This window comes from Alosa sapidissima, chromosome 8, assembly GCF_018492685.1.
Source record: "Alosa sapidissima isolate fAloSap1 chromosome 8, fAloSap1.pri, whole genome shotgun sequence".
NCBI lineage: Eukaryota > Metazoa > Chordata > Actinopteri > Clupeiformes > Clupeidae > Alosa > Alosa sapidissima.
The window spans coordinates 36,416,755-36,436,260 of record NC_055964.1 but is presented as its reverse complement, the minus strand read 5'-3'; the positions used below and the strand labels follow the sequence as shown (position 1 = coordinate 36,436,260).

The 19,506-nt window shown below is 43.8% G+C and overlaps 1 protein-coding gene across 2 annotated transcripts in view; it reads right to left on the bottom strand.

The window, feature by feature from the left end:
• Positions 1 to 17,824, bottom strand: part of LOC121715306 (serine/threonine kinase-like domain-containing protein STKLD1) — a 46,854-nt gene extending 29,030 nt beyond the window's left edge. For both annotated transcript variants that reach the window (XM_042100889.1, XM_042100890.1), the window contains exons 1-9: positions 17,696 to 17,824; positions 17,391 to 17,477; positions 17,206 to 17,250; positions 16,994 to 17,068; positions 16,706 to 16,810; positions 3,046 to 3,116; positions 2,609 to 2,721; positions 1,528 to 1,643; positions 371 to 504 (exon numbers count right to left, since the gene is read on the bottom strand). In XM_042100889.1, the coding sequence (XP_041956823.1) occupies positions 371 to 504; positions 1,528 to 1,643; positions 2,609 to 2,721; positions 3,046 to 3,116; positions 16,706 to 16,810; positions 16,994 to 17,068; positions 17,206 to 17,250; positions 17,391 to 17,477; positions 17,696 to 17,710 (761 nt within the window). In that variant the 5' untranslated portion in view covers positions 17,711 to 17,824. The remainder of the gene's footprint in view (positions 1 to 370; positions 505 to 1,527; positions 1,644 to 2,608; positions 2,722 to 3,045; positions 3,117 to 16,705; positions 16,811 to 16,993; positions 17,069 to 17,205; positions 17,251 to 17,390; positions 17,478 to 17,695) is intronic.
• Positions 17,825 to 19,506: the final 1,682 nt, after the last annotated feature.

Sequence of the window (19,506 nt, the reverse complement as noted above, 5' to 3'; positions counted from 1 at the left end):
TGTCAGGACATCGTTCTACCAGCTGACTGGTACTCTAGGTTCTGTGCTTACCACACATAGGCGTGGCCCAGCGCGGTTCTATGCTTACCACACATTGGTGTGGCCCAGTAGGGTTCTATGCTTACCACACATTGGCCCAGTAGGGTTCTATGCTTATAACACATTGGCGTGGCGCAGAAGGGTTCTTACCACATGTTACAACTCAGGGTTCTATGCTTACACCAAGTATTCAGTAGAACAGTTTTCAGGGTTCTACTTTTAGCACACATTGGCACGGTACTCAGGGTTCTGTGCTTACCACACATTAGAACAGTACTGAGGGTTCTATGCTTACCACACATTAGAACAGTACTGAGGGTTCTATGCTTACCACACATTGGCACGGTACTCAGGGTTGTGCTGGAACATCTTCCGAAGAACAGTGTGCAGTTCTTTACATGTGATGATGTCCAGGGGACCCATAGTCTGTTTCAAACTCAACAGCTGGGAGAGACTGGCCAGATGCTGAGAGAGAGAGAGAGGAAGAGAGAGAGAGAGAGATGGGTTAAGGAGCATCTATGTGTTGCATAGATACGTTGCACATGTGTTGCATAGATACGTTGCGTATGTGTTGCATAGATACGTTGCGTATGTGTTGCATAGATACGTTGCGTATGTGTTGCATAGACACGTTGCCTATGTGTTGCATGTTGCGTATGTGTTGCATAGATACGTTGCGTACACGTTGCGTATGTGTTGCATAGATACGTTGCGTATGTGTTGCATTGATACGTTGCGTGTGTGTTGCATAGATACGTTGCCTATGTGTTGCATGTTGCGTATGTGTTGCATAGATACGTTGCGTACACGTTGCGTATGTGTTGCATAGATACGTTGCGTATGTGTTGCATTGATACGTTGCGTGTGTGTTGCATAGATACGTTGCGCATGTGTTGCATAGATATGTTGCGCATGTGTTGCATAGATACGTTGTGTATGTGTTGCATAGATACGTTGCGTATGTGTTGCATAGATACGTTGCATATGTGTTGCATAGACACGTTGCGTATGTGTTGCATAGATACGTTGCGTATGTGTTGCATATGTGTTGCATAGATACGTTGTGTGTGTGTTGCATAGATACGTTGCGTGTGTGTTGCATAGATACGTTGCGTATGTGTTGCATAGATACGTTGCATGTGTTGCATAGATATTTTGAATATGTCTACTATATGTATGTTGTGTATGTGTTGTATATGATGAATATTTGTTGTATACGCACATATGTTTTGCATACTGTACTGTATATGTGTTGTAAACGTACATTGTATGTGTGTTGCATTGTGCTGCATATGTACATTATACATGTGGTGTATACATACACTATATATGTGGTATATATGTACGCTGTATATGTGTTGTATACATACACTATATATGTGGTATATATGTACGCTGTATGTGTTGTATACATACACTATATATGTGGTATATATGTACGCTGTATATGTGGTGTATACATGCACTATATATGTGATATATACGTACGCTGTGTATGTGGCAGGTGAGCATGTCGAGCAGCACGCAGCCAAAAGACCAGATGTCCGACTTGTCCGTCCACTGCTTCCTGGTCACACTCTCAGGGGACATCCAGCACCGGTCACCTGGTGTGTGTGTGTTTGTGATGTATTTACATGTTGGGGGGGGGGGGTACAGGACTACAGGTGTGACTCAGGGCTCTTCTACACACTTCTCATACGTCCAAAAATTAATTTATGGTTTTGTGTTTGTGTAGACGCCTTTCTGACTACGCTAGTGTGTTTGTGTAAACGCCTTCCTGACTACGCTAGTGTGTTTGTGTAGTGTGTTTGTGTAGACGCCTTCCTGACTATGCTAGTGTGTTTGTGTAGCACCTTACTGACTACGCTAGTGTGTTTGAGTGGCTGTATCTGTGGGTGTGTGTGGTTGGGTAGTTTGTGTCTTGTGGTGTTGGGGTATGTGTGTGAGGTTGGGTAGTTTGTGTCTGGTGGTGTTAGGTATGTGTGTGTGGTTGGGTAGTTTGTGTCTGGTGGTGTTGGGTATGTGTGTGTGGTTGGGTAGTTTGTGTCTGGTGGTGTTGGTATGTGTCTGTGGTTGGGTAGTTTGTGTCTGGTGATGTTGGATATGGTCTGGCTGTAGAGTCTGTGCTAGTATGTTTGTGTTTGAGTGCTTGAGTGTGTGTGGTTGTGTAGTTTGTGTGAGTGTGTGGTTGTGTAGTCTGTGTTGGGAGTGTGTGTTGTGTAGTTTGTGTTGGGTGTGTGTGTTGTGTAGTTTGTGTGAGCGTGTGTGGTTGTGTAGTTTGTGCTGGGTGTGTGTGTTGTGTAGTTTGTGTTGGGTGTGTGTGTTGTGTAGTTTGTGTTGGGTGTGTGTGGTTGTGTAGTTTGTGTTGGGTGTGTGTGGTTGTGTGGCTGTGTAGTTTATGTTGGGTGTGTGTGGTTGTGTAGTTGTGTAGTTTGTGTTGGTTGTGTAGTTTGGGTTTGTGTTGGGTGTGTAGTGTGTGTTGGGTGTGTGTGTTGTGTAGTTTGTGTGTGTGTGTGTGGTTGTGTAGTTTGTGTTGGGTGTGGTGGTCTGGCTGTTGAGTGCTTCCTACCTTCTTTGGTCTTCACCTGCAGCTTCATTGTGTCATTGCTGAAAGTGGCCGTCCCAAAGTCACAGACGCGGAAGGTCAATCCCTTCACCAGGATGTTAGACGGTTTCAGGTTTCTGGACGTGTATTAGAAGGACAAGTGAACACACTTCACTTGGATCGTCCGTCCACAGACTCTTCAGGTGCTCAGTTTCTCAAACTATCTGCTGCAATTTATAATTATGGGGAGGTCGGATTTGGTTTAGGTGATGTTCAGCAATTGTTCAATAACAATTTTACATACTGAACTTGAATCTCAACCGATAATCAGTAAAGTCTCGGTGAGCGAACTATCCAAGTAAAGTGTTACCAAACTTTCTTCAACAGAAAACCGAGCAGGCTGTACATTCTTCCATTTCCTCCAAAGACAGTTGGAACTTGGATAAAATTTCTCTAGAGACCTGTGGATGATGTGCTGTTTGTGGAGGTAGGTCAGAGCATCGGTCATCTGTCCGAGGAATGTCTGGATGGCCTACACAAACAAAGAGCAGGAAAATTAAGGGGTTCACCCGTTATTACGACATCCCGTTATTATGACAACCCTCTATTACGACATACCGTTATTACGACATGCCTTTATTTAGACATGCCTCTACTCCGATTTTTTTAGTACCGCTATTGCGACATGACCTATCCTCATTTTCCATTTATCTCTGCAGTTCCTGTATCCTATCAAATTCCAACATCCTAGATGCATGGATGAGCTGTAGTCATGTCATCTGCACCTGCAGCTACATCAACAATCCACCCGCCATCCACTCCAAACAATGTTTTTCCCAATAATTGATATCAGCACACATTTCAGTCAAAACCTTAGGTGATTTTAAACTGCTATGTGAATAAATGTTACACATTACGTAAAACACAGGTAGCTCTCCTCACTTTATTTTCTAAGCTCTAAGGGGAAAAACGGTCGGAAACTCCATGCATCAAACAAACTCTGTGCGTGCAGGCTAGTAGTCCTATATTAATTAATCAATTAATTAATGGCCGTCAGTCAATGGCCAATTGTGCAAAGACGGGCGGAGTTCTTACGCTCCAGTAGCCTGAACCACTTCAGTGAACGTTCAAGTTCGAGTTCAGTGTCCAAACTGGGTGTGCGATAATTCAAGTTGCTTATAGGCTATTGCATTTTAGAGGACAATGATAAAGTCCAGTGCAACGCATTTTGGCTTGCCAGCAGGTTGGATAAACTCAATTTACTACACAATAATATAGGCTAGGCCTATATCTTTTACATGCCATGCGTGCAGTTGTTGAATTGCACATAACATGTCAGCATATTTATTTAGTCTTCTTTCTCTCAACTTTAGGCTAGCACATGCATTATCAATAGGCGGGATATCCCCTCCTTTTACAGTAAACCACTTCATAACGAACGTTCAAATAACCCCCAGAGTTCAGTGTCCATCAGTCCCAATATTTAGAAACATAATCGAAAAGTCCAAGCGTGAATTGGGTGTGTTTTGATTTTGAGAGAGACTGGAGAAGGGCCGTATGTCTCACAGCAACTGCGATAACCTTGTTTCTTGAAGGTTATGCTTACCTCCAAATATCCACATCTAATGAGGGGCGACTATCCAATACCCATCCAAACACTATTTGCAATACCCTCGATATAAATTTTTTTACCAAAACGACTGGTTTCGCCTTGCAGGGTCACATTTCATTCGTTGTCTTCATTTTTTTTTTTATTCCAAACAATTCGTAGGTATCCATACTCAAGTCTAATTACCACCAGACACAAATAATCATCACCTAGGTTAAATCCTCTCTCTCTCTCCAAAATTCTTCCTCGGAGATGCACGCGCTATAGTCTATAATTTAAGCTACCCGACATTTCAAATGTGACTCTCTAATTAACTTTTTTTTAGCTCTTAAACACGAAAAATACACTGTTCAACAGAGCTGGGGTGTGTGAGGCGCACTCTTAGTATAAGTATAAATACTCTTTTGATCTCGTGAGGGAAATTTGGTCTCTGCATTTATCCCAATCCGTGAATTAGTGAAACACACACAGCACACACACAGTGAGGTGAAGCACGCACTAATCCCGGCGCAGTGAGCTGCCTGCATCAACAGCGGCGCTCGGGGAGCAGTGAGGGGTTAGGTGCCTTGCTCAAGGGCACTTCAGCCGTGCCTACTGGTCGGGGTTCGAACCGGCAACCCTCCGGTTACAGGTCTGAAGTGCTAACCAGGCCACGGATGCCCCAAACTCTTGGACTCCTTGAGACGCGACTAACCTTTCGGTTGAAAGGCTACTGCCCATATTGGAATAAAAAAATAACGGCCCACCTTAGGCCTACTTCGCAAAAGTCCACTCCGTTGAAAAATCCTGGCTACGCCACTGTTAATGACCTCATGTCGGAATGGCAGGACGTTTGGAAAAAAGGTCAAGTGCCGCTACTCCGACAATGAAAAAAAAAAAGGTAGCAGTAGTGGGACGCTTGAAAATTAATGTTAATGCCGCCACTTTGACAATTAGACGCAAATGTCTAAGTAGCAGCATGTCGGAATAGCAGCATGTAACGAAAATTAAACATCTCTAAACATCTCGTTTGAAAACACTTCAGGAGTCTTTGTTCCTACAATGGCTATGTGGCCAGATCATGCGATTCAACCTGCTGAATCTCTTTCCGTTTATAGTACGATGTCTTCCCTGGTTTTCCTTGTAAAAATTGAGTATAGAGTCTACGGAACAAGATTTTTTTTGTCTTTAAATTTTCACAATCCATTTTCACACTTAGATGACATCATAATTTATATAATGCATAATTAAGACTGGGACTACTATCACTTGAAGGTCAAATGTGAGAAAACACTGGTAAAGAGGTTATTTTGCCTAATTTTTGGGTGATGATTCTGATTTTTTAAGTTTTAAACCTGCTAATTAGCATATGCGGCCTAAAACTGGCCTCCATAGGCAACAAGGATACAAGGAAGTTTATTGTCACATGCATATAGTTACTGGATATACAACATAGAACGGGTGAATAGGGTACAAAATTTAACTCCTTGATATTCTTATGAAACTTTACAAGTTGATTATTTATGTAGAGACAATATTTGTTTGCAAGTTTTCTGAAAATATATGTCTATGGATGTAATTTAACAATATCTCATTAATTATGCGCTAATTTGCATACATTTCAATTACAAAAAAAAGAGACATCTGAATATTGGATAGTTAACATTGAATGTAGTCAGGTTCAGGTTTGTCTTCAAAACTTTTTCTGGGTTCAGAGCCTTAAAATAACGGCTTGTTCAAGCGCCAGTCCTAGGTTATGCCGATTTCAGTCATCCCTTTATCTTAGAAACGGATGCAAGCCATGCAGGATTGAGGGCAGTTCTGTGACAGGAGAAGATGGGTTACGGCGACCAATAGCCTGCTAACCGGGGCTTGTGGCCAAGTGAGAGGAACATGTCAAATTATAGTGCCATGAAACGCAGTCAAGTGGGTAATCACAGAAAAAAAATGTGAGTATCTCCTGGGCAACAAGTTCAACGTGTACACTGTCAACAATCCCCTCCAATACCTGCAGTAAGCAAAACTGGGCGCTCTGGAACAGTGCTGGGTTTCTCAGTTTGCCCTCTTTGATTACAACATGAAATATCGTCCTGGGACAGCTAACCGCAATGCCGATGCCCTTTCTAGGCTTCCCACAAGCCCCATTAACGGGGCAGTTGTGGCCTACTGGTTAGCGCTTCGGACTTGTGACCGGAGGGTTGCCGGTTTGAACCCCGACCACAGGCACGGCTGAAGTGCCCTTGAGCAAGGCACCTAACCCCTCACTGCTCCCTGAGTGCCGCTGTTGTTGCAGGCAGCTCACTGTGCCGGGGTTAGTGTGTGCTTCACCTCACTGTGTGCTGAGTGTGTTTCACTAATTCACAGATTGGGATAAATGCAGAGACCAAATTTCTCTCACGGGATCAAAAGAGTATATACACTAACACTGTGCGATCTGTGTCACACGGCCTGGACGTATTGCCATAGCCAACATGCAAGCCTCGAGTGCACCTATCCAAGACTCTTGGATGGCAGAATCGTGTATGGTGGACACTAGGGTTGGGCACCGAAACACGGTTCTAATATGGCACCGGTGCCGACGCAAACGGTAATAACTGCATCAGATAACAAGGTGGATTTCGGTGCTTAAATAGCGTTTTTTTTTTTTTTTTTACACGAGGTATCACTGCATGTCATGCGCCATCTCTAACGTCTTGCTCTGATAGCAACACATCCAGATACAGTTAGCTAACATAAACACTGGATGTATAAACCAGAGGGGTGCACCACATAGGCGAGGGTGAGTGTTTGACAGCTTGCGTGAGCCCAAGTAGCTTACTTTAAAGCGATATTGCGAGCTCCTGTCAAAATCTAGCAGTGGGCCTAACTACACACAAGCAAAAGGCTATGAAACAACACCAACAGTAGCCTATACCTTACACAATATCCTTGCTAATGCGCTAACTGGCATTTATTTGAAATGTTATCAGCAAAGTTGTAAGGTGAAAACTTTATTTCACAACATGTTCTAAACAACATAATGACATGATATTAATCCTTCATGTGCATGAGGCCCATATAGCATCACAATGAATATGAAGATCATGTTAAAAGTTAGCTGGCAAAAACATAAATATGTAGGTTACATACCTGATGTCACTGAGCTGTCAAAGAGGCTACGAAACCATCTCCGTGGGTTATCGCTAATTAAACTCAGCTGACTGGTGTTAGCGCATAGCCATAGTTGCTGTTAAAATGCCTACTAGGCTAGCGCTGGAAATCTAAACACTTCAACACCAACAAGTAGCCTAACATGTTCAAAACTATTGTGTGTTATGGGTAAAGATATGAAATTTCTTGAAGCATTTGGGAACACACTGAATTAACTGGAAAGTAGTTAGATTAGCTTGCTTGCAAATGCCGTTGTCTATGACATGGCAAGCGGTTTTAACATACCTTATGGCAAACAGCCTACACTGGGTAAACTTGAAAGCAGAGCTTACCATTGTGTGTGCATGCATGGCAAGCTGTTTGTTTTAACATTTAAATGTAATATTCGTAGGAGCAATGAGATATTGATAGTAAATTGAATATAACAGTTCAATTTCATGGTCAAATTTGTCTTATCAATAAAAAAAGCAATTCATGCTTTAGACCATTTTAATTTAAAACATTTTAAAAACAAAGTACCGGTTCAGGCACCGTTTTAAAAGTATCGATTTAGCACCGGTATCGGATAAAACCCAAACGATACCCAACCCTAGTGGACACCATCCCTGGTCGAACCAAAAGAGACCTGAAAGTCCTGCAAGGGACTGATCCCTGTATTTCCAGATACCTGTGGTTTTGGCGACAGGGACGACCACGTTAAGACAAGTGGAGTGAACCAAGGGAAGTCCAGCAGTTGATAAAGCAGTGGTCTCGGATACAGGAAGTGGATGGGAGCTTGTACCGAGCGATCCTCCTTCCAGGGATCCAGTGCTGCAGCTTTTACTGCCTAAGGTGTTGCGAGTCGAAGTGCTTACTAGCCTACACAACAACCATGGCCATCTGGGGGTGGACAGGACCACAGATTTGATATGCCAGAGGTGCTAACTGGCCCCAGAGGTGGCATGAGTTGCAAAAGTGGTGTTTTGAGTGTGAGCACTGTGTGGTTGCTAAAGCAAGATAACCCAAGCCAGAACCTTCTTGGGAAATCTGTTAGCCACTAAGCCTTTGTAGATAATCTCCATTGACTTTACTCTCTTGGATTGGGCTAGCACAGGACAAGAGAATGTTGCAAGGGGTATAGCTAAGTGGTAGAGCATTTGACTGCAGATCAAGAGGTCCCAGGTTCAAATCCTGGTGCCCCCTCAAACATGTTCGCAAGCTGGTGTGTGCTATGCGTTTGCCTAACTGTTGTAGGGGCGGTGGTAGTGTAGCGGTTAAGGAGCTGGGCTAGCGTGCAGTAGCCTGTAGGGTGGTGGTAGTGTAGCGGTTAAGGAGCTGGGCTAGCGTGCAGTAGCCTGTAGGGCGGTGGTAGTGTAGCGGTTAAGGAACTGGGCTAGCGTGCAGTAGCATGTAGGGTGGTGGTAGTGTAGTGGTTAAGGAGCTGGGCTAGCGTGCAGTAGTGTAGTGGTTAAGGAGCTGGGCTAGCGTGCAGTAGCCTGTAGGGTGGTGGTAGTGTAGTGGTTAAGGAACTGGGCTAGCGTGCAGTAGCCTGTAGGGCGGTGGTAGTGTAGCGGTTAAGGAGCTGGGCTAGCGTGCAGTAGCCTGTAGGGTGGTGGTAGTGTAGCGGTTAAGGAGCTGGGCTAGCGTGCAGTAGCTTGAAAGTTGTCGGTTCAATTCCCGGCTTCCACTGTTGCCCTTGAGCAAGGCACTTAACCCCAAGTTGCTCCAGGGACAATGTGATCCCTTGTAATATAAGTGACATACAGTATGTAAGTGACTTTGGTCAAGAAGTGTCTGCTTAATGTAATGTACATGTACACTCTTTTGCAAGAACCATTTTCACGGTCGCCACAAAATCCAGGATACGTGGGTGTCCACGAAGTATGAAATTGTGGAGTGTCTCGATGGAATTGGCACACACTATAAGATCAGGCCGTATGGGGAGGAGGGCCCCCTTAAGACCATGCATCGCTCCGAGCTTAAACCTGTTCCCACCAGATTCATCCAGCCCACCAGCACTGGCTGCTCTACTAGTTTGTAACCCTGAAGGCAAATCATGTTAATTTTTTGGCATACAAAATGTTTAGGTGTTTTGAAGGGTGCTGAATTAAAATCTTCTGTATGCCAGGCTCAAAAATGTCCCATAATGCCTCAAAATGGAGAAATCCAATATGGCCGCCGCCAGGTCAAAATCTAATTAATCACTTATCTTTTGGACTGTACAAGGTAAAAACCTGAATGTAATGTGCTTTTATAGGTTTTCACATATAGGGAATTCAATGCCATGCTCAGATTTAAGATCAAGACAATGCTTGAAATTAATGTACATGGTTAAAATTGTTCTCGGATAATGGATAATTCATGAAAAAAGAGGACCATAAAACAAGTTGATGGCTTTCTGAAGTATTTACTTGAAACATGTTTAAAAACAAAGTTGATTACCATATTTTAACTATCTATATTATTTATCTGTTTTGATCTATTTATCTGTATTTTAACTATTTATTTAATAATGCATATTTTCCTATTTATTTAGTAATTAATCCATTCTATTCTATTCAATTCTTGAAACTTCTTGGTATGAGGAGGTAGGCTACACACTTAGGCTATCCTAATCATCCTCCTCCTCCTCTCCAGCAGTGTTCTGAAAGGTGCTGCTGCAGCTGCATGACTCCATGCATAACATGCCACTTTTCCTGCAACTGCAGCGCAGGCTTAGACATCCCTTGAAGCAACCACAGGAGGTGATCTCCTTACAAGCTTTTGGAATTGGTGAGAGATAGTAGCTGTGGCACTAACTGATCATCCACATTTGGATGGCCATGATAAGTGTGTGTTGTGTTTGGGCCACCAACATGCTTTCTAGGCAAGGGACGCCTCCCAGTCGTGCATGAATTGTTTCATTATGCCTATACACACAAGCTGTGGGAGGCGAGCTGGCCCGTCTGTTGGAGGAGGTCGTTGGCAGGGCATCCAGGGCTTTTGATATTCCCCTTCCAGAGAAGCCCCTTGCCTCTGCGTCTAGGTTCCACACAGACATGACTGAGCGCCCAGTGGCGGCGCTCATTCCTCTCCTACCAGACATGACTGAGCGCCGACATGACTGAGCGCCCAGTGGCGGCGCTCATTCCTCTCCTACCAGACATGACTGAGCGCCCAGTGGCGGCGCTCATTCCTCTCCTACCAGACATGACTGAGCGCCCAGTGGCGGCGCTCATTCCCCTCCTACCAGACTTTAGTGACTTGGTCTGTCGCCCGATTTCCTCCCCAACTGCTTTTCGTAGGTGGTCTGGCCAGGCTAAGGTGCTTTCCAACATGTACGGCGAAGGGCTGATTGGTTGTGGCTCGCTCCTCCCAGTGGATCCAGCTTTGGAGCCCCTCTTCTCCTCCCCCAACTCCTTCTTTGGTGGTCCCTCCTGCCTAAGTGCCAATGGCAGGACTATGGAGGCTCTGCTGGGTAAGCTGCATAGGCCCAAAGCGATGCAAGTCCACCTGGCTAAGGCCATCCTTAAAAATGTTTTCGTTTGCCGTAACCCGACCGACCCTGTCAATTTAGAACCGACCCAAATATTTATTTTTTTCCCTTTTTAGTCCGACCGACTTGCCGGTTGTAAACCATGCGTTGAGGCCGATCGACCGATTTTTTGCTCTAAACAACCAATACAAATGCAGTAAAATAATATTTATTTCAGTAGGCCTAAGTATTGTGAATATAAATCGCCTAGGCTACATGCAAACGTAGGCTCTCAAATAAAACCCTGTGGTGTCATCTCTACACCATTGTTTACGCATATCACACTATGGCCTATACGCTTCGTGTCATTCACACAAACATCTCAACAGCGCTTTTCCTTGGCACGAGTGGAAGAACTGTGCAGAGATCTTTTCCCATTCCTTCTCCCCGCTAGTCTATCGGTGACCGTGTCGAAGAATTGAAATTGGTTGTGGTCTATTCAGCATTTTTCAATGGGTCCGCAACGTGGAGACTGCTGGTCCGCGGAGTCGTGGAGTGAAATTAGGCCCGGTGCTTCGTCTGATAGTTTGCTGCGCAGTTGATCAAAAAACTGCGGACCGACAAAAAAAGAAAACAAACGTTTCTGCTATCGATGTCATTAAACATGGAGCCATACAATGAAGTGGTTGTATGAGCGTCTTTCAATGCAGGCGTCTGCGCGAGAGACATTGAAACTAATCGATAACGTTGGTATCAAAGCTCCGCTTCAACCTGTTGGAAGTTAATTTGACACTTAATAGAACGACGTTAATTTTTCCATAGAACTTCCATAGAATCAGAGCACATATAGATGAGCCCTATAACCCCAAAGTCTGCCATGACCAGGCCTCAGGTCAAAGAAGTTTGAGAGAGGCTGGTTTTTATAACCCACATCAGAATGAGGTTTGCAATGGTGCGCCTGAAGGCACAGGTTAAAGACCCAGTCAGTTATGCATATTTGTTAAATAAACAAATTTTTTTATTTTTTTTGGCTGTTACGGCAAACAAGAATATTTTTAAGGATGGCCTAACACAGCGGCCATTCTGTCCCTGTATGTTCGACACCTCTCTGGTCTCTTGAAAAGCAGTGCTTTGTCTCAGTCTTTTGAGAGAGCTCAAGTCAGCCTCTGTGTGCCTCGCTGCAGTGTCTAAGGAGCAGGTAGTGGCATCGGACAGCTAGCTAGACACCATCTCTGGCTGTCTCAATCTCAGTTCCAGCAGGCAGTCAGAGAGCGTCTTTTGAGAGTGCCGGTGGAGCCTGGGTCCATGTTTGGCCCACAGGCAACCACCCTGTTGCAGCAGGCGCGTGACAGCCGGCGCTGTGCAGAGAAGGTGTCAGGGTCTCTTGGCAGGCGTGCCAGGGGTGCTAAGGGCCCTAGGGCATTCACGCCTCAGCCAACACCTACCTTGGGGCATCCGTCTTGGGGGCCGACTGATTTCAGGCAGCGGCTTCAGGCATCCCCGGGGGGGACAGCGTGCTAGTGGCCGTGGCCCCTCCAGGCGCCCTCATCGTTCCTGACAATCTGCGGGCCAGCCAGCCTCGCCTCTCAGCTTGATGCAGGAAGGCTTGGCTGGCCTTAGGAGTGGATCCATGGGTGCTCTCCACCATGACCCATGGGCACCACCTGCAGTTCAGGACCAGACCCCGTGTGATGAGGGCACCTACGGTTACCTTGGTGAGCAGTGCCATGCACGCTCAGACCTTACGTGCAGAGCTGTCCACCCTCCTGGACAAGAGGGCGATAAGGCAAGTCAGGAGATCAGACCCCCACGCGGGGTTCTTCTCCCGTTATTTTCTTGTACCCAAGCACTCAGGGGACCTTCGTCCTGTTTTAGACCTCAGGGGGTGCAGGTTCATCACAGTTCCGAGGGTGCGGCAGGCCATCAATGCAGGGGAGTGGTTTGCTACCATTGACCTGTAGGATGCTTATTTTCAGATACCCATCTGGCCGGGGCATTGGCGGTTCCTGAGGTTTGCATTCGAGGGTCGGGTCTTCGAGTTCCAAGTCCTCCAATTTGGAATCTCTCTGGCCCCACGAACCTTCACCAGGTGCATGGATGCAGTTCTTGCACCCATGAGGCAGCGGGGGCAGTTGGGTTAGCCCCCTGAGCCGTGGATCTGCCCAAGGTTTCTTCCTTGGTAAGGGAGTTTTTCCTTGCCCCTGTTGCTCTTGGGTGCTCCTTGTTGGTGCCCCCCCAATCCCAATCCTCCCCCACCTTTCTTATGCAGCCCTTGCCACTTAATCTACTAAACCCCTCTTCTACTGCACATTTTACCCCCCCCCCCCCCCCCATAAATGCACAAATAGGCTGACACCAGACATAATTTCACTGCATTTCTTACTTCCAGTAACTATATGCATGTGACAATAAACTTCCTTGTATCCTTGTATCCTTGTTCCTATTATGCTCCATAAAAAGCCAGAGCCTATAACGACTCAAATGTATTCTTCTGGATGTGTAATAAACCGTACCAAAATAGCTGAAGACCGGTCAACAACATCAGCCCTTTTCCTAAAATTGGTGTCTGTGTATGTTCCCGTAACAACTCATTGCGTAAACTTGCAATGTTTTGCTTGTGTTGAACTGTTACAGTTAACTTTAGGATACCGTTTGAACTGTTACAGTTTAAACAGATACAGTCAATGGTGTTGAAGTGGTAAGTAGACTAGGCTAAGCAATAAAAAGTAGTGGAATTATTTGTGGTTGACCTGGAAATGTTGACTTTTGACTATGGATTTGATGTTGGCCGCGAATTCAGAGCATTACGTTTACGTTAGCCTACATGGTGTCAGTGTAACGTAGACTAGGCTACTCTTACAAATATTACACATAGCAGTAGTATTAAGTCTCCTGGTTCAATTGTTTCCAGTTTAATGGGGTGTTCAATTTGCAGTGACTACAAAATCCAACCTAATAACATTAGGCCTACCAAGGCATCGCGTTGGATGTTTCTCCACTTGTTCTCTTCACGTATCTGGCAGCTTATCCATGTAGTGAAAAGGGATAGGGTATCAAGCAATAAGCTCCTAAAGTTGTTTTATATAAATAGGATTGCTATGACCGTGATGTAGAGGGCAAGAAAGTATAATAGTCTCTCTCATGTGCTCATAACTTAGGTTATTATCAGGTCACTTGCTCATGATTTGCAGGTAGCAACTTACAAATGAGGTGGCCTATTGCTTGCCATAATGGTAATGAAAAATATATTAGGCTACTAGTAGGCCTAGTAAAATATTCAAATATGTTGTGTTACCCTTACTCAGCACTGAAACCTGTCAAACTTCTTTCAAAATCCTTCATCACATGAATTAAGAGTAAAATAATTTAATTTCTGAGCACACAAAGTCAAACCTCAGAACCTTTTTTAATGTAAGATTGTTCTTAGGTCACATATCAATTTAAAATCATAACTGCAATGGTACTGTTTTTAAAATCATGTGTAGTAGGCCTAAGTGTAAATGTGTGTGTCTAAACATGCTTTTATAAGCTTACACTTTAATGAGCTGAATTTGAGCTTACAGTTCTTTCACCAACCTATGTGTTTTACATTAACTTAGAATACATACAAAATAGATACTTTAGCTTAGTCCTCAGATAGAGGAGGGTTGCTGCTTGCTCTGTTAAGGTATTTCTGTCCCTCCCAAACAGCATTGAAATGGTATGTTTAGCAGCCAGAATTTCAAAATTTCCAGGGGGAGAAATCTCTGGCCCCCCTCTAACATAACCCCCCCCCCCCCCCAAAAAAGGCTGATTGTGCCCCCCCTGAATTTGACGTGACGCCCCTGATATTATGTTATAGTTACTGCTGAGCATCATGTGAGGGGAGCGACATAATTCACAAGCGCCTCCTCAGTGTGGCATACAGAAGATTTGAATTCAGCACCCTTCACGTGCTGCCCAGCAAATAAGTAGGCTTAATTCTTACATGTCTTAAGTTAAAGAATTGAAAGAAATAGGAAATAAAGAAAACGCTTGAATGGGTTTATCCATTTACATTCAGATTTTGCCATAGACTTTGCCTAAGCACTTGCTTGCTTGGTAGTCTACCGTCCTGTTCAGTCTATGGTTGCTATAGCAACCGCTGCTGTGCTTCATAAACTGACGAGATAACCGTGCTTGAAATACTCCCGAAACACAAAGAAAACAAAACAAAATGTAAGAAAATGGGATGTTGTTGTATTCCAAACAATAAACCAACAGTCCTGAAAGGGCATTACTACGGTTAAATCTCACTATAATCTCCTAGCCGTGGATGATCCATTACAACCCATTCATTTGATTCGTCTTTTTGCCGTCCACTAGGCTATTATTATAGACTTGCAAAGGGTGATAAAATAAACGTGTTCTCATATCAAATAATAATAGCAGATAAACATAAATGTGTGTACAGTATTACTGTTTATAATCACGAATGACACCACTGAATCACCCTTTCGGAAATGGAATGAATAATTCAACTATTTCGTCAACATTACTGCTAGCTAGAAGCTAACCTATAACGTTAAAGTCTAAAAAGCGGATGTGAATAGCTAACGTTAACATTACGGCTCCGCTTCAACCCTTTTTGCGATCACAGTATAAATTGAGCTACCACGTCACTCTTAATTAAGTTATAATTTCGCAATCCCAATCAAAGAGAATTTCTAAGACATTATAGACGGGCTCTGAGTACTCTTTGATATATAGCCAATCTGTTTAGCACCAAAATCTAGGTGGTCGGTGGGAAACGCTGATTGGTTGGCAGTAAGCAATGTGTTGATTGGCTCTTCAGAAAGGCAGTAAAATTAGGGTCAAAAGTCCGTAAGCATTGCAAATCAGTTTCACAAGCTCGTACTTTCAGTGTTGCGCAGGAAAGCATCGCGTAGCGTCGCGTAGGAGATTCACACATGTACAAAATATTTGTGCAGGTACATATTTTTTCCACAAGTGTACAAAATATTTTTACAGATCCGCATTTCCCCCCCACATATGTACAAAACATTTCTACAGATACACATTTCTTTCACACAAGTACATACTATTTCTACAGGTACATATTTTTTTCACACATGTACAAAATATTTCTACAGGTACGAAATGTCTTTGCACATAAAGAACTCATTTTACACAACTGCACAACTTTATTACACATGTGAACATCTTTACACAACCTCTCAATATCAATGACCCTATTTTGACTCCATAATTTTCCAAAATCCTGCCTAGTCTAGCCTCATGGGGGTATCGGGAGGGAGCCAGGCCTCGGTAACCCTGTAGTTGGAGACTCATTGAGGGTAGCCATAGTCCACACCAGGACTAGTGCTTAGCATCACAGTGACCAAGATGGTGTTAACTTTAGCCTTGACCAATTGTCCCCGGCTCATTTGGAGGGCGTACCAGAGGGCGTACCAGAGCAAATGCACATGGTTTAGTGTCCAATAGTGTGACCAATGTTTTCCCTTGAGTTATTTGTTTTTTGTATTAGTTTAGGCTGTGAGAGGGCCATCCGTGGTTTGTCTGTCTGTTTGTTTGTTTGTAACTTTTATCCGTGGTTTGTCTGTTTGTTTGTACCTTAAATTCTTTTGTTTGTTAATTTTGCCTACTGCTACTGAGTTTCGTGTTAAAATATAGGAGAAGCGTAAAATGGGCCTAACAAAGCATTTCACTACATATACTCTGTAATTTCACTACATATACTCTGTAATTTCACTACATATACTCTGTCATTTCACTACATATACTCTGTAATTTCACTACATATACTCTGTAATTTCACTACATATACTCTGTATAATTGTATGTGACTAATACATTTGAATTGAATTGACAGCCCCAGTGACACGACTGCCCTGAGTGGAGAAGTCACGTCCTTCAGCTGAGAATGGAGGAGAGAGAACAAGCACGTTAGCACGTTAGCACGTTAGCCTACCTGCTTCCCAAAAGGCCTCTTCTCATCTCGCTGGTAACTGATGGCGGTGGAGAGAGTGTCTGTGTACGGGCAATCCATCACCACATTGAGGATCACTGAAGATATCTAAGAGAACATACATTTCAACATATATAATAATATTAAACGTCAAATGATGAAACTAGACAAAAGAAGAGGGGTGGCGTAAAGCAGTTAAATAGGCTAGCCTATGTGGAAATTTCACACCACACACGTTTTAGTCAAATATAAAATGAGTTTTTCATGAAAAGGGAATGACCATGAGTTCACCTCTTTATCCCAGGATATGAACATCTCTCTGACGCGGACAATGTTTGGGTGCCTAACCTCCAGAAGGGGTAGTGCCTGCAGAAGCACACACACACACACACACACAAGCACCCTCAGACAGAGATTGTCTAGCCTAGACAACTTAAAAACACCTTAAGTAAGATCAATGTGATGCTTATTAATTCAATGAGCGACAAGTATTTCTAGCCTACCTCTTGAAGAGTTTCGTTGGCTCTACCGTCGTCTAAACATTCAATCTGGAGCAAACGTGAAAATGGAAACATGCCATTAGGAGGCTAGACCATAGTGTAAGGAATGCTTTATTTTATTCCTTTCCCAGTACCGTAATCTTAACATTAGGGTAGCAGGCTAGCAGCATGGTGTAGCCGGTGTCTACCTTCTTTAATGTAAGTTCCAAACCGCTGCTTCTGTCACTAACAAGTAATGTTGTTCCAAACGAACCAGGGCACATGGCGTCTAAAATCTGAGAAAATGGTCATGTTGTTAATGTTATCAGTTAATGAAACAAAGATGCGATAAGTCAGTTAAAACAAAACATGTTATAGGCCTAACTTATAGCATATAAGTTGTTAGGAGCGAAACCCGCTAATTTGCAATAACGTTAACCTTAGCCTTTATATTTATATGTCACAAATCAACACATCGTAATGTCACTGCATTGCATGTTTACACTGTATTTACCACGTAATTCTCCATATTTCATCTCACTCGAGCACAGGAAAAACGTGCGCAATCAAAGCCCTGCTCTGAAGATAAGTGTTGTGTTTCGAACTGCCCTTGGAAACCAGACAACGCGTGGGTATGTGAAACACTGCGCATGCGCTCGGCATCCCTACTCGTTAGAACCAAATAGCCCTTTCACACAGCATAGAAAAATGTTTTATCTACCGTTCTGACACTGCCAAAATCCCCGCGATTTTATGTAGGCCTACCAGAATCCAGGAACGCCTGTCCCTTTCACATAGACCGAGGCGGAACGGCGGGACGAAGTGTCTCGCCAAATTTACTACCAACCACCCTAGACATTTTGCCGAGAAAATTCGTTCCGACACCTGTGTGAATGCGTTATAAGGCGGAAAGGGCAATCTCTGCGGGCATTTTGATGCTAGGCCTACATCATGTCCAGCCCACCACAGGAGATTGCAAATCTGACTGATTCACAAATTCACAAAATCTCCAGTCATTTAACGCCTGCTTGACTGTAGCTCGGAATGCAATCGGTTGCCATAATAGGCTATCCTAAAATCCAGCGATAAAACAAAGCATGAACTCATGAGCGTCTGTCCCATAAGCGGAGGGAGCGAGGGGGCAAGGGCGGCCCACGACCGCAAAGGGGGCCCAACTTTTGGCCAAATCTATCTTGATTGTTATATTTACCGATGCTAATTTGTACTGATTGCTGGGGGGAAATAATAATGAAAAATGTTAGGCCTACTAAAGATGCCACTGGTCCGTAGAGTGCGCTCACAATGGGAGTTCGTCTGTCATGCTGCAAATTAAATAGCCCACACTCTCCCTCTCGCTACACTGTTGCGTTTTAAAAGCGAAACTGATGCCACAACCGGTCTGGGTTTGCCGAAGTAGCCTATGCTGCAGGCTGCATTTATTACAGAAAATCAGTGACATACTGTAGCATGTAGGTCTAGTCTACACTGTCCCTATTTAAAGACAGGAGCATAGGCCTAAGCTTGCCGCGACAACAGAGGCGCGCCAGCAGGAATGAATGGTAAGCGCACCATCTACCCCTCCGCACGCAACAAAACATTGAAAGGCTTAATAATATTTGTCCGTTTCCCGGTTTCGTTCGTGCATTGGTCACCTAAAAAGTAGCCTAGTACATATGTAAATCCATATGTAATATAAAACAACAACGCCTAATAACGACCTATTCATTTGGACAACTTTATACGGCCCTATAAAGGGTAAAGTTACCTTTAGTTTTGTTCTAGTTTACCGTTGTGTATGGCTTTAAACGGCGTTCGCGCTTTAACGTCAGTAAACATTATTCAGTATAATCCAGATGTAATGCTAACGTTTTGACAAGCATTTTGCCTACCTTGTTCATCTGAAATAACTCCTCTAGTTTTGCTGCCTCCATCCTTTGCTATCTCCACCCTTTCATTGTTTCCAAAAAAACGTTTTATATCCATGATAGCCTTGAAGTCTTGAGGTAGTGAATTAGCCTAAAATTGTGTGTTGATAACAGGCAACCATAGTAAAAGAAAGCAACAAGTAGCCTAGCCCACAACTTCTGTAATTGCTGCGTGCGTTTGTTAGGCTATTGTTCCCTCTCCTGCTCAAACAAAAGGTGCGTACATTAAAGTTGATTTTGACAACGTGTTTACAAATGTTAAAGAAAATTGTAAATAGCCTATTGTCGAGCAGTTAATTGGATACTGCACAGTTGTGAAGCAGTTGGGAAGTTATGGTGGGCTAACTTTGTGTGAACACACACAGGTGAAATTCTCTCTCGTTGAGTTGCCTGATCGTCG